This window comes from Lepidochelys kempii, chromosome 4 (assembly GCF_965140285.1).
Source record: "Lepidochelys kempii isolate rLepKem1 chromosome 4, rLepKem1.hap1, whole genome shotgun sequence".
Classification (NCBI taxonomy): domain Eukaryota; kingdom Metazoa; phylum Chordata; order Testudines; family Cheloniidae; genus Lepidochelys; species Lepidochelys kempii.
Window position 1 is genome coordinate 117,552,722 of NC_136383.1, and position 15,333 is coordinate 117,568,054.

Consider the following 15,333-nt stretch of genomic DNA (forward strand, 5'->3'; position numbering starts at 1 on the left):
TATATTAAAGCATGTGAAAGAGGGATTTGGGCCCCGATAAGCCAATGATAAGCCAATCACTCTGATAAGCCAATCACCCCAGCTATTTAAAAGCCTTATGGTGCAAACTACAATATTATACAGACTGATGGGGACTCATTGGTCTGCACATCATCATCCATGCCTACAGAGTTGTATTAACAATAACACAGATAGAAGGGGAAATGTAGCTGTATAGACATCACCCCTTCCTCTTTACTAATTATTTAATTGGGGACTAGAAAAGTAGTATTCTCCCAATCCCAGCGGTTTAAAGCCAGAAATCAGTCAGTGTTGGCTGTGTATAACTTCATAGTAGGAGCAACTCTCTTCTCAGGTGCTTTGACCAGCAAAGAAATACAGAGTGATCGCTGTCGTTAGGCTTCAGAATTAACACTCAACACAAGGGTCACTATAACTACACCATTATGCTAACAAATGAGGAGATGGTGGGGCTGCGAATCACCTCAGCCAGACAAAGCCAGCTGCGCTGAGACAGACAGACACCCGGAGGGGGAGGGATTGGAGAACACCTGTCTGCGCGCCGGCCCTCCAGGCCGCCCGCGCCATTTTGCCCTGGGCTATATTGCGCAACACGGCGGGGCGGTCTGGCGGGTCGCCCTCTGGGCGGAAGGATACGGGGCGGAGCCGCTGGCTCCGTCCGCCGGGGCGCTGAGTCCTGTTGCCGGGTGACGGAGCTGCCGGCCCTCCTCCCTCCCTCCCCGTGGCGCTGGGAGCCGCCGCCGGTTTACGTAACGCCTCCCAGGGCAGGTCCCAGCTCCGTCCCGCCCGCCTCACTCGGGGACGGCAGCAGCGGGACGGAGTCCGCCGCCGCCGCCTCCTCCGGCTGCTAGAGGCCCTCGGGCCCCGCTGTGCGCCTCCACCGCCACGGCAGGTAACTAGCCGCCAGCGGGCTCGGGTGGAGGGGCAGTTACAGGGCGGGCCGGCCTCAGGGACCCGGGCGAGAAGGGGAAGGTAGGGCCCCCCGCTGAGGGCGAGGCTGGCGGGTCCGGTGTCCCGAGATGGTCCGGGTGGGCGGCGGGAAAGACCCGGGGCTGGCGAGGCCTGAGCCGGCTCGCTGCTCTTGGCGCACCCGGATGGGAGCTGTGGGGGTGCCGGGCAGGTTCATGTCCTTCAGCGGCTCGGGCGGGGATTCCGGCGCAGGGCTCCCAGCTCCACGCTGCCCGGAGCCTGTCTGCAGGAGCGGGACCGGGAGGCCCAGCGCGCAAGGGGAGGGGCGGGAGGGGCTGGCGAGAGGGGCTGGCGAGAGGCCGGTTAGGAGGGAGGGCTCGGGGGCGGGGCTGGGGGGCCCGTCCGGGGTTCCCTGGCCCGAGCGCGGACTCTGCCTGGGAGGTGATTCCTCCCCGGCCCTCGGCGTCTCCGGGCTCACCGTGGCAGGTACGCGGGGCTGGGCATGGGGCTCAGGGGAGGGGAGGACGGCCTGTCCCGGGGTCGGGAGCTTTGTGTAGGGGCCTCAAGCGTTGCCTCCCTCCGCTCTGATTTCCTCGGGCCCAGACGCTAGCAGGGGGCAGCGGCCATCCGTGCGCTTCCCTGGCCCGCGCCGCTGTCCCGATGTCATCTAGGCGCAGCGGGTAGAAACGTGGGATTTTGCCTCGGGAGTATTCAACGCCCCAAGCTTTTGATTAAGATAAGCAGGCCCTGCCCGGCTTGTATGTGGCGGCGGCCACCAGGCCCAGATCGTGAATAGATGGGGTTCACTCCGTGACCTTTTCTCCTGCGAGTTACTGTGCAAGACGTAGGCGGCGGCTGGTGCTGCCCTATCGGGAGAAGCTGTGTGATCGGTCTAAACGCTAGTAATGAGGGCACGATGAAATACTCGCTATCTAACGTACAATGTGTAAGGCTTGCGCTAAGGGCAGACTTGGTCGGACACTCAAGTGTGTCTTTCTTCCAACAGCATTGTCCTTTAGGGGCCTATTGAAGGAAAAGGCGGATAGAGGAGGTTGGGGCTGGGGGCTGCTGCTGTTTAAAGAGGAGGAGCTACGATGGCGGGAGATTGATGGGGAGTTATGTCCTATGGTAACTGAACTGTTCTCCATCTGGGCGGGCTCTAAAGTGCTGCAGCCTCTCACAGGCCATGGGCGGAGAGGCAGGGGTACAAGGTTTGGCGAAGGTTACGGCTGAATGCAGAAGTGGCACAAACTGACACTTCATTTCAGGAAAGTCGGCCTCGCTTCTATCTCCTCCCCAGTCTTTACTGTTTTAAAATCATGTATTTAATCTGCTTTTACTATCTCTTGTTTTAGTTAGTTTCAAATGCTCATTGTCTGTATCTCTACTCATTTGAAGAGGGCTGATTCTGCTCTTTTAATAAGGGCAAGCAAACTATCCTATCCTATGTTTTAATATTGTATGTTAAAGGATTTGGCCTACAGTTGGCAGAATTAAAGATTAAAGGTTACTGTCGTTGTGAGTGTGGTTTTTTTTATACCAGAAAAGTGTTGTAAAGGCAACTTCTTCTGCCTTTGGTCTTCCACCATATTCTATACATTACTTTTATAAAGAGGTAGTATTACTGGTTGGGGACGTTGGGGTGGACATTTCTAGGGTTAAACTCGGCGTCAGATTATAGATATGTAAAAGCTTAACCCATCATGATTCCATGGACAGTTTTTTGTAAAATACATATTTCACTGAAGAATAGAAGTTTTGTGCTAATGTAGGAGAATCTGAAAATAGACTGTAGACTTAGTTTCTAGTCAAAATTGAGAAATTCTTTGTAATAAAATAAGGAAGTCTCTTATCTTTTAAAATGACATGTAATCTAATAGTGTCCCTTGAAATTTTAAATGGTACCAGTTTATGCACCTGCCACATGTTTGTGCTGTAAATAGAACAGACTGTTAACATAGTGTTGTACAGAAAAGGCTAATAAATAAATAATGTGTAATATATGAAGTGAAAAATCCTTCAGGTAGAATGGAGGTGGTGAACAATTTTAATAAAATAACTGTGCAACACCGCCATGCATTTATAGTACACTTCACATTGTCTGAGATCAAACATTAGAGTGAGAATCTGCAGACTTGAATTTGCAGGGTAGGATTTCTGACTGCCTGTTGCTCATCAGCAGGTTGATGTCTAGAATCAGTGGAGGAGGAAAGGGTTTTTGGATGATGCAGTAGGAATGTTAAAGAACTATCCCTGCTTTGACAGGTTTCAGAGTAACAGCCGTGTTAGTCTGTATTCACAAAAAGTAAAGGAGTACTTGTGGCACCTTAGAGACTAACCACTTTATTTGAGCATAAGCTTTCGTGAGCTACAGATGCATCCGATGAAGTGAGCTGTAGCTCATGAAAGCTTATGCTCAAATAAATTGGTTAGTCTCTAAGGTGCCACAAGTACTCCTATGTCTGCTTTGAGATCTGCTGGCTTGGTAGTCTGATCACCTCAAGAGAAGCAGCAGGAAATACAATATCTTTTCCCTCTTCATAAGAAGGAAATTCCAAGGATACATCATGAAGGGCAATGCACACAAGGTATTTCTGATTTGGTCAGCATTGTCCTGCAGTGGTTTGCTCCATGGCTTTAGTGGGAAGTGGGACAAAGGAAGGAAAATGATGCCACCAAGAGCAGCCACCCTACCATCTAATGTGCAGATTTGGATCTTTTTGGAATTTCATAGAGTTTTAAGGCGTATACTACAGGAGCCAGCTCTCTTCCCTTTTTTTTAGAGATTTAACTAGGATTTAGGCTTTGTCTACACTGGGAACTGAAAGACAAAACTTTTGTCATTCAGGCGTGTGGACCCTCTCCCCCACCCCAAACGGCAGAATTTTTGCTGCTGAAAAATGAAAGCGCCAGTGTAAATAGCGCTTCATCGGTCAGAGCGCTCTCCTGCCACCGAAGCTACTGCTGCTCATTGGGAGTGGAAGTTTTTTGTTGGTGGGAGAGCTCTCTCCTGCCAACAAACAGTGGCTACGCAATGTGCCTTTTCGTGGCACGGCTGTAGCGGCATAGCTGGGTCGCTAAAAGGTGCGTAGTGTAGACAAAGCCTTACTAATTTTGTCTCCCTTTCATTTAACAAAAGTAAAGGAGGGCATTGGGCTATAGTCTAGAATAGTGGGTGTTAAAAGGAATTGATATAGGGGTTGATTAACAGCTTTTAAAAGTATAAGATCTGGCTGTAAACAAAACTCTTATTCAAAAATTTCTTAAGTGTTTGAAAGATACTTATTTGTAAAGTAGCTGTTTGCTCAGAACAGGGAGTGAAATTATCCTAGTTTACTTTTACTTAGTACCTGATTTTTTTTTTTTAAATACATGAAAGTTTACAGAAAAGATAAATTCTATAGTGGTCTAACAGAACAATATAATGTCCTTAAAACTGCCTCTGAGGGAAACAGTAATTATACTAATGGATGAATATCACTGTAATAGGAATAAATAAATGACCATGCAGAGTAAAGTGAAATGCACATTAAGAGTAGGAATAGGAAATATTCTAGTTATCCATACCACTTGTGGAACTTGGAAAGCAAATTGCTTTCAGAAAATGCTTACTGTAATCTCTCTACCATATTCCCTTTTGAACTGTTCAGTGGTGGTTGGAGCCACCATTTAGGTCAATAAAACAGTGTGTCTGGCCTAATAAATCATTTGCAAGTAGAGCTATTATCATAGACAGACTTCTTGAAATTCCCCAGCAAATCAAGAGGAAAGTAGACTTTACACATAAAATTGTAAAGATTTAAATGGATACTTAATTTCTGTGTTCAATTTCTTTTTTAATGTTAATTTATATTTAAATTGACAACAATTTGAGGAAAAATCTTATTTTCCTGTATTCATCACATTTGTTAAGTGATGTGCAAATTGTTCTTTGGAAGAAATACCTAGTAACTGTAGGGTGGTTTGGTGAATGCCTCAGCTAGCAAGGTTATTCCTACAGTTACTGACTTTAAAGAGGATTTATGATCAATATTTTATTTTGAAGTTATGTTGCAGGAGATGATTTCACAAAAGTGAATTCAGCATATCAGCAGTAGATGTTTAGGGGTTAAATGTGTGGTGTAGTGGTCCATCGTATATGTTGTGGTTTTGTTAAGCTAGTTTAAGCATTTTAGTCAGACAGCTCTTATTTCACGATAGCTAAAACTAGAAATCTAGCTTTCTTTTAAAAGTTGTAGGAGGAGTCACAGAATTTACTATAAATACTCAACTTCAATCTATCAGTTATTTCTTAAATAATTTCAGGCAAAAATATCGGAATTTATGAAATTAAAAACTTCTTGAACTGTCTTCCAGAATTCTTACATTTTAATCTACAGTTAATATTCCAGCTTCTCTGCCTCCACTCTAGTATCAGCTTTGCTGAAGTCTTTGGAGGAAGAATGGTTTATTTGAAAGTAGGTAATACACCCCATACACTGCTTAAGTTCTAACAACTGTAGTTAAACTATAGCCTGCTGAAGACTTAAATTGGTGCATAGGCCCTGTACACAACTGCTACAGTGTATTTCAACCTGAATGATATAGCATCATTTGAATTTTTGTCTTTTACGTATTGGTCTACAACGTTAAGGGAGAAGCAGTCATTGCTTTCTTAATTGTGTATTTTTTGAGTATTTTTTTAATAAATATTTATGTTCCAGTAATGCCTACAACTTTATAGGCGGTATGCATATACACAGGAAGACTCAGCTCCTGTCCCAAGGAGCTTACTATCTAAGAAAACAAATAACATTGGAACCGAGATAAAATCTAACCATACACTTTTTATATACTTAATGTTTTATTCTCTCCAATTTATAACATTATACGTGAAACAGTGTTGCCTATTAAGTAGAGTACTGGACTAAGACATGAGAGACCTCGATTCTACTCCCTGCTGTCAATGGTCTGCTGGGTTTCCTTTGCCAAGTGATAGCACCTCTGTACTTCCATTTCCCCATCTGTAAAATGGGGATATTGATACTGACTTACTTTGTAAAGCACTTTGAGATCTACTGATGAAAAGTACTGTATAAGAGTCGGGTATTATATTACATGTTGTTAGTTGGCCAATTTCTTGTAGGTTTCATGGAAGAAGTTGCTCTTGTCAAGGGGTTTTGAAGGAGAGGGTAATAGCCTTACATACTGGTTTAGGGAAGGCGTTCTGTGCGTATAAACCATGGAAGGTGGTGTGAAGATGTGTGAGAGATGGATCAGTGGGCAACAGGAGACTGTAGAAGAGGAGGCTGTTTATATAATGCTTTACAATTTTGATGTCAAAGCAGTATAGAAATGTAATGTGAAGCATACAGGGAACCAGTCAAAACTTATGAGCATACCTCTGCATGTGAATTTTTTTAATATGTTAGCTAATCACTTTAATAGTAAAGTGATGAAACTGACTTAGCAGGTTAAGGTTTTAAGCTGTTGTGTGTGTACTTTTTTTGGTTTAAGAACTCCTAAACTACCTTTATTGGTACTTCAGCTAGCCTTTTGGCTAGAAATCAGCAAACGGATCAAAAGTAGTTATTGTCATTTAATGAGGAACTAATTCCAGTGATCTCTTTTGACACTATAAATTGTCATCAGTTGCTTGAAATAGAGAAATTTGAAATCTGTAGGAATGGAGTAGTTAAAATGTATGGTATGTAAATAAGAATTCTAATGCTTTGAAGTGTTACCTAGCTTTATTAGTTTAGTATTTTGGGATGTGTTTAGGATCCAGACCTTGAAGAGAGAATTTATTTTATCGTCTTGCCTGATACAACTGAAGATCACAAAGTAAGCCTGTTGCATTAGAACCACATTGTTCATTGCTGTTTTCAGCATGAGATACCATGAACCTCCTAACTTGTAGACTATTTACACTAGAACAGTGTTTTTCAAAGTGTGGGTTGTGACCCAGTACTGGGTTGCGGCATATAAGGCGCTGGGCGCTCTGGTCAGCACCGTTGACTGGGACGTTAAAAGTCCCTTTGGTGGTGCTGCCCAGCTAAGGTAGGCTAGTGCCTACTTTTTCCAACACTGTGCTGTGCCGGAAGTGGCCAGCAGTGGGTCCGGCTTCTAGGCAAGGGGGCCATGGGGCTCCACGCGCTGCCCTTGCCCCCAGCACCAGCTCCGCACTCTCATTGGCCGATGGGAGGGAGGGGCAGTGCCTGCTGGTGAGAGTCGAGCTTGTGTGTCTCCATCTAGGAGCTGGACCTGCTGCTGGCCGCTTCCAGGGCGCGGTGCCAGGACAGGCGGGAAGCCTGCCTCTGCACCCTGGCTGCACTGCTGGCTGGGAACCGTCGGAGGTAAGTCTGTGCCCCATCCTTGCCACAGCCCTGAGCCCCCCCAAACCTGGAACCCCTTCCTGCACCCCAAACCCCTCATTCCCGGCCCCACCCCAGAGCCTGCACCCCCAGCCCAGAGCCCCCTTCCACACCCTGAACCCCTCATTCCTGGCCCCACCCCTCATCCCTCACCCTCAAACCCCTCATCCCCAGTTCCACTGGGTCACGGGCATCAACAATTTTCTTCAACTAGGTCACCAGAAAAAAAGTTTGGAAATCACTGCACTAGAAGCATCCCACCCAATTATGTACAGCCATAATTGGGTGTTAAATCTGAAAGGCTGCATGGTTGAGTGGAAGTATATCATTGCTAGCCCAAATAAATTTGTTTTAGAGTACTGAAAAAATTGTACCCTGTTCCTTGTGATTTATATAGTAGTGTACTGTAAAAATCTTTTATTGTAAACTTTTCTGGGTGACCTCATGATGCTGCTTGAGGATTTGGAGTTTGTCACCTAATTAGCTGAAAGTTGCTCTTGAATGACTTCCTGTTCCCCTTTTTTCTTCTCTGTCCAGTCTTCTGGAGTGGAGCAAGTTCATTTTGCTCCTTATTTGGTTGTAATATTAGACAGTATAAATAAGATTATAAAGTGCTTGATCTTATTGCAGCATGTCTAACTGCTTTGCTGAAAATTATACTGAGTTGTGTGGCTAACATGCGCCTGTTGGTCTACACTTCAAAAATTAGATAAACCTAGCTGTGGTGTTCAGGACTCTGAAAAATTTTGCACCCTGAGCCCTGTAGTTAGGTTGACCTAACCCCATAGGCAGATGCAGCTATGTGGACAGAATAATTCTTCAGTCAGCCTACCTACCGCCTCTCAGAGCGGTGGATTAATAACATTGACAGAAAAACCCCTTCCGTCAAAGTAGGAAGCATCTACAGCTATGGCGCCAGAGAAACACAGCTGAGTGCTATAGCTGTGGTGCTGTAGCATGGCCATACCTATGCTCTACTGCTGGTGAAGTTGCCTAGAGCAGTGGTCTCCAAACTTTTTGGCTCGCACACCCCCAGGGTGAAGACCAGAAGACCAGCCGCAGATGTGCCGCTGGAGGAAAACACCAGCTGTGGACGTGCAGAGCTGCCGCTGAAGAAACAAAACGGCTGAGTGCCATCCAGCAGTGCTCCTGTTGCTGCGCACCCCCTAAGATCATCTCATGCACCACCTGGGATCATCTTGCGCACCCCAGTTGGAAGACCACTGGCCAAAAGTATCCTGATCAACTGAGTTCAGTTAAATGATCATTTAAAGGGGCAGCATAATTATTTTAATGCATTGTCACTTGAAAATGTTAATTTCCAGTTCAATACTTGAGTGGAAGCCCTGCTTTTGTCAACTGTATATGGCAAGCAGGATAATCTTACAATAAGCTTGAGGGGGAATGTGTGGGCAGTGACTGCAACATAAGACCAGAGTTTGAACTCCAGCTCAAGGCTTATACCCCTTTCCGTCAACGCACAAAGTGTGCTAACCCAGGGTTTGGACCCAGGACCCCATGGGGGTGGATGGTCCAAGCCAGAGTCGAGATGGAACCCAGGGTTCAAGCCCTCTTGCTTGGAAGTATAGATGCAGTCCCACTGGATTCATGCTCTGGGAGTCTGCCAAAATTATTCCACAATCCCTCGGGCTGACTTTCTTTGTCCTCTGGACAGTCATGTTTTGTGGACAGTCAAATTTTTTTATGCCGTGCCTTGAAGAAAGGGCTAGAGTGGCCACATTTTGGGGGTTTCAGAGTAACAGCCGTGTTAGTCTGTATTCGCAAAAAGAAAAGGAGTACTTGTGGCACCTTAGAGACATGCTCAAATAAATTGGTTAGTCTCTAAGGTGCCACAAGTACTCCTTTTCTTTTTGCACATTTTGGGGAGGGCACAGGGAAGTCTGGGTTATGGGTGGTTGGACTTGGGCCTGCTTAATGCAGTGTAGATGCTAGAGCCCCAGACTGGGACCTGGGATTACAGATGAGTGTAGACGCTCAAGCCCTAGGTTAACGAACCCAGGGTCTGCTAACCCTGGGCTTATGTTGCAGTGTAGGTATGCCCAGAAAAACTTCAGAGTTCTAATTTTTAGTAACATGGTTCAGTAGCTGTGACTTACATACCTTATTTTAAGAACAGAAGTATTTTTCTTGAGGGATGTAGACCTGCCATTTTTGCCACTGTTGTCATCATTTGGTGAAGTGATATGTAAATGCTCAGCATGTTAATAAAATGCTAAGAATGCACAGTTAAAATACAATTGGCAATGGGAGAGACAAGGTGGATGAGGTAATATTTTATTAGATCTACTTTGGTTGATGGACGAGACAAACTTTTGAGTTTCACAGAGCTCTTCTTCAGGTCTGGAAAAAATAACCAGTATGTGTCAGCTAAAATCAAGGTGGGCTAGATTAAGGATAAGGGCTTGACAGATGTTACAAGAAACCACTTAAAATGAAGTGAGCAATTAATACTTTTATAGTCATAGGACAAAGAACGGTTAGTAGGTCATAAATTGTTGTAATGAGGCATATAACCCTCCCGTACTTTTGAGGCCATGATTTTTAGTCTTTCAGAGTTATGAATTTAAATTCCTAGGTTTGTCTTCTGAAGGTGGTGTGATGGTTTCCTTTTGAGGAAGAAGAGTGAAAGGTCAGATATGGAGTGACCACATTGTGAAGTGTTCTCCCATAGGTGATAGGATGTTTTTGTCTTGATCTTTTTTTTTTTTCTGATAGTTCATTCGAGAGCGTAGTGATTGTCTGTCTGATTTCACCCACATAGTTGTTGGGGCCTTTGACGCACTGGATGAGGTACACCACCTGTTAATAGGCTTGTGTAACACCCATGGATCTTGAAAGGTATGTTGTGGAGAGTGCTGACCATATTACTGGAGATATATCTGCAGGTTTTGCATCTGTTGTTCTGGCAGAATCTGGTGCCTCTTAGAGTTGATGTGTCCTGGTCTGTGGGGAGCTTGCTTCTGAGGATCATCTTGGTGGTGATGTGTGTTTTTTTTTTTTTTTTTTTTTGGGAGGGGAATGCTTGGGGGAAAAATGTTCAGAATGTAGTCCCTATCAAATATGAGTTGTAATTGTTTGATGATACCCCATCTGGGTTCCATTGTGGGGTGGTAGGTGACAATTAAGGGTGGATGGTCGCTGCTTTGTTTTTTGTTTTTTTTTCTTCCCTGCATTGAAGCATGTTCTCCTGGAGCATTTTATCCTGGAGCAGCCTATTCCATTATGCTATCTACTTCTCTGCTGGAGTGTCCTTGTTCAATGAAAGCAGTTTTAACTTTCTCCTCAGAGCATATTTTGTGATATCTGAATAGCTGGTTGTAGACAACAGATTTCTTCATGTCTGGGGTGGTTACTGGAACTGTGAAGGTAAGTGTGGTGGTCCGTGGGTTTCTTGTATATAGTTGTCTGTAGGGTTGCGTTGCTGAAGCTGATCCTGGCATCAGGGAAGTTGATGCTGATGTGGGAGTATTCTAGACAGAGTTTGATGGTGTTGGGTTGGCATTGCTCATATGCTCAGGGTGTAACTGATTGCCATATGTGGGGTCAGGAAAGACGCTCTCCTCCCCCCCCGCCCCAGTCATATTGGCAGTGACATTGGGCAGATTTCACCTTCCTTTGCAACACAGAGTGGGGACACTTACTGGGATTATCTGGGATATATCTCACTTAATTCCCTGCCTTTGTGGGTGGGAGAGGGGAGGCTCTGGGGTTGGTGCATCTCAGTGCCTCCTATTCCATCCCTGTGGCACATGATAGTTTAGTCTCCCATGGGCTGTAATACTTGGGTCCAACTGTGGTTGTTGGGTTTAGTGTATGGGGGCTGAGTGGTGTTGATGGCTTGTGACATAAGGAGGTCAGACTATATGAACTGGTGGTTCCTTCTGGCCTTAACCTCTGACTCTCTTTAGTTAAAAGTTAAGGTTTAGTTAAAAGTTAAGGTACACAGAAAAGTAAAAAGCTCACGTTCATGCACTCACTACATTGGTTTCTGAAGAGTGTGTGAACAGTTTGAATACTCCTCCAGTGTAACATTCTTTCAAATGTGGCTGTTGGAAACTGTGTTGCTTTGTGTACACAGGGCATCTAAATTATGTTGAGTTGGAACAGTGCTTAAGCAGAGGTCAAACGTGACACGGCCTTTCAAAGTGACATAATATAAACCAGAAAAGGGTACTCTTCTGGAATAAGTGTGTCTGCAGTGGAAGTTATCTGTGTAACACTAAGTGGTATAACTTAGGCCTTCTCTATACTGCTACTTTACAGCACTGCAACTTTCTCGCTCAGGGGTGTGAAAAAACATCCCCCTGAGCACTGCAAATTTCAGCATTGTAAAGTGGCAGTGTAGACAGTGCACCAGTGCTGAGAGCTACTACCCTTGTGAGGGTGGGGTTTTGTTTTTATTTTGTTTTTATTTTTATTTTTTACAGTGCTGTTGCCGCAACTACACAGGCAGCACTTTAACATTGCTGGTGAAGACATACCCTTATACTGGCATAGTTCTGCTGCTAATTTCCCTGTGTAGGGAAGCCCTGTGATTCCTCTCTTAAATGAGGAATGAAATAGATAACAATGTTGACATTTATATTATCATCACTGGACATCTGAGTTAACACTTAAATGATCTAACTAGGATGAATCAGGCAGTTCCCACCTTTCACAGCTGATCTCCAGACACTCAGGGCATGGCTACACTCTAAACTTCAAAGCACTGCCATGGGAGGACTCCCGCGGCAGCGCTTTGAAGTGCAAGTGTGATCATGCGCCAGTGCTGGGAGAGAGCTCTCCCAGCGCTCCTGGTACTCTACCTCCACGAGGGGATTAGCTTAGAGCGCTGGGAGCATGGCTCCCAGCCCTGGGGCACTGTTTACACTGGCATTTTACAGTGCTGTAACTTGCTGTGCTCAGGCGGGGGTGTGTTTTCACACCCCTGAGCGAGAAAGTTGCAGCGCTGTAAAGTGCCAGTGTAGCCATAGCCACATCTATTTAGGGGACACCATCATAGGGCCTAATCACATCATACACGCTATCAGAGGCTTGTTCACCTGCACATCTACCAATGTGATAAGTCGTCATGTGCCAGCAATGCCCCTCTGCCATGTACATTGGCCAAACTGGACAGTCTCTATGTAAAAAAAGAATAAATGGACACAAATCAGAATTATAGTCAAGTCAAGAATTATAACATTCAAAAACCAGTCGGAGAGCACTTCAGTCTCTTTGGTCACTCGATTACAGACCTAAAAGTGGCAATTCTTCAACAAAAACACTTCAAAAACAGACTCCAACGAGAGACTGCTGAATTGGAATTAATTTGCAAACTGGATACAATTAACTTAGGCCTGAATAAAGACTGGGAGTGGATGGGTCATTACACAAAGTAAAACTATTTCCCCATGTTTATTCTCCCCCCCTCCCCCACTGTTCCTCAGGCATTCTTGTCAACTGCTTGAAATGACCCACCTTGATTATCACTACAAAAGGTGTCCCCCCCCCCCCCCACTCCTGCTGGTAATAGCTCACTTTACCTGATCACTCTGGTTACAGTGTGTATGGTAACACCCATTGTTTCATGTTCTGTGTACATAAATCTCCCCACTGTATTTTCCACTGAATGCATCCGATGAAGTGAGCTGTAGCTCACGAAAGCTTATGCTCAAATAAATTTGTCAGTCTCTAAGGTGCCACAAGTACTCCTGTATTCGCAAAAAGAAAAGACTAACACGGCTGCTACTCTGAAACCTGCCATAGCCTCAGACTCACATAAAAAGATGCAAAAAGAAAAGGAGTACTTGTGGCACCTTAGAGACTAACCAATTTATTAGAGCATAAGCTTTCGTGAGCTGTAGCTCACGAAAGCTTATGCTCTAATAAATTGGTTAGTCTCTAAGGTGCCACAAGTACTCCTTTTCTTTTTGCGAATACAGACTAACATGGCTGTTACTCTGAAACCTATAAAAAGATGCCTATCAGTTACAGGTGGTTGACACTTAGGGCTAGTCGACACTGGCAACGCTAAAGCACTACTGTGACAGCGCTTTAACGTGGCTTGTGTGGTCGCGGCAGAGCGCTGGGGGAGAGTTCTCCCAGTGCTCTAAAAAACCACCTTCACAAGGGGCGTAGGTACCAGTGCTGGTGCACTGTCTACACTGGTGCTTTACAGCGCTGAAACTTGCACTCAGGGGCGTGTTGTTTTCACACCACTGAGCGAGAAAGTTGCGGCGCTGTAAATTGCCAGGGTAGACAGGTCCTTAAATTCCACCTCTCTTCCTCCTATCCCCACCAGTTGTAACAACTAGAGCCTTTTTTTTTTTTTTAAAAGCTGAGATTCTGGAAAACAAGTTAGCAGCAGTTTGAGACAGATGGCAGTATGTTGTAACGGTCAGGGATTTGGAGCAATCAAATTTTTGAATTGCTCCGCTCCAGCACTGGCACCAACAGTGACTGCTCCAGCTCCACTCCGACTCCGTGCTACGACTCAAATTAATTTTTAACTAAATAAAAAAGTGCATACTGTAATTTTAAAGAAAAAATTATTTTTATTCAGACTTTTAAAACAATTTAAATGTCATCAATGATACAAACTAGTCATTCATAATTCATTCTGTAAAAAATTATTGCAGCAATCAAGTAGTCTTCCATTGTCTGCTGCAAATAATTTAAAATTAACTTTAAAGCCAAAAAAAGTCGCTCTACACTAGTTTGAGTTGTTGGCATGCTCAAAGCAATTCTACAGGCAGCCTGAATGTGGTGTGGGTAGCTGTGAATGGCCTCAAAAACAGACTTAACTTTTAGCCTACCAATAGACTCCATTGCCTCACAATCTTCCCAAAAGTTTCTCTCAAATTAATGCTTCATTACAATTACGAATCGCAGAAACTTGCCGGCGTCTGTCTTGTTTATCCAATTCCTTTTTGAGGGCGTCATCTTCTGAAGAATTGATGCTTGAATTATCTCCATTTCTCTGTGATGGTTGAAGACGTCTCAGGGATGAATGCTCGAACAAGTTCAGAGTGGAGGCGGAAGTTTGAGAACAGCTTGCTATTTCTGAAGGATGTGAACTTTCAGAAACAGCAAATTCGATTGTTGATGTCTACTTTTGTTGTGTTTCATTTTCTTCAACCTCTTTCGCTGAGTTCAGACGTAGCAACAGACTTTGTTTTTCGAGTCGTCATGCAATATCAAGGAGCTCTTCCTTTTCCTTTGGTATTTCCCTTGAGGTGAGAAGAATCCGATACCATGGGTCAACATAAACTCCAGCAAGGAAATTAATACTGTCAAAAAGCTTCTCTTCGCGTTTCTGCATGGAGGTTAGAATTCCTTCTGCAATATGTCCACCATTTTCTTGCAAGAATTTTGACAGTTTTCGCCATTCCTTCATTAAAACTCCTGGGGTTACATCTACAGCTTGAAGATTCACGGTTGTTTGGTTTGGCTTTGCCAGGAAGTCTTGCAGGTTCTTCACTTCGTCCCATTCAGCTTTTGTTAACTTGAGTTCTCTTGTTCCAGCAGCAGCCACTTGTTCACAGTAAGATTGAAAAATGGGAAGCCGATTAGTCATCGCAAATGTTGAACCCCAGCAAGTTACAGTATCCAGTGATTGAGTTACCCCATGTAGATCAAGCAGAACACTTCAAATACTTGGGGTTCATAGTTTGACAATGACTTGTCAAATTTTTGCCAGAAATTTCTTTGTATGTTCTTTGTTCAGTCCATCCCAGATCACACGCTTCAGCTGGCAAATACCACACCTGCTCAGTTGGACTTCTGAGTTGTCATGAAGCCATGTTGGAAGTATGATGCTCGGGTCATTAACCCATTGCACAGCAGCATCCATGTGGAGTTCAAATTCATCCATTCCTTTAGTTCCTTCATCAGGCAAAATAGCTTCAGTTCTGTCCACATCCCTGTTCTTAGAGGTAGAAATGGTTTCATTGTCCTTGTTGAAATTTGACGGCACATGTCCTGTTTGCTGCATTGTCAACACAGATGCTCAGCACTTGCATTTCACTGATCCCAAATTTTTCTAAAA

At 44.5% G+C, this 15,333-nt stretch overlaps 1 protein-coding gene across 8 annotated transcripts in view; it reads left to right on the forward strand.

Moving 5' to 3' along the window:
• The first annotated feature begins 685 nt into the window (after window positions 1-685).
• The window catches only part of KIAA0232 (KIAA0232 ortholog), a 103,180-nt gene continuing 88,532 nt past the window's right edge, over window positions 686-15,333 (forward strand). For 2 of the 8 annotated variants that reach the window (XM_073342577.2, XM_073342578.2), the window contains exon 1: window positions 688-913. Coding sequence is in view for 1 of the 8 variants with exons in the window: in XM_073342576.2 (XP_073198677.1) it covers window positions 8,463-8,516 (54 nt within the window). In the remaining 7 variants the exon portion in view is untranslated. Of the gene's footprint in view, window positions 914-1,313; window positions 1,417-7,164; window positions 7,266-8,319; window positions 8,534-15,333 lie in introns of those variants that run through there. The other 6 variants (XM_073342576.2, XM_073342571.2, XM_073342580.2 and 3 more) reach the window with 6 other exon arrangements.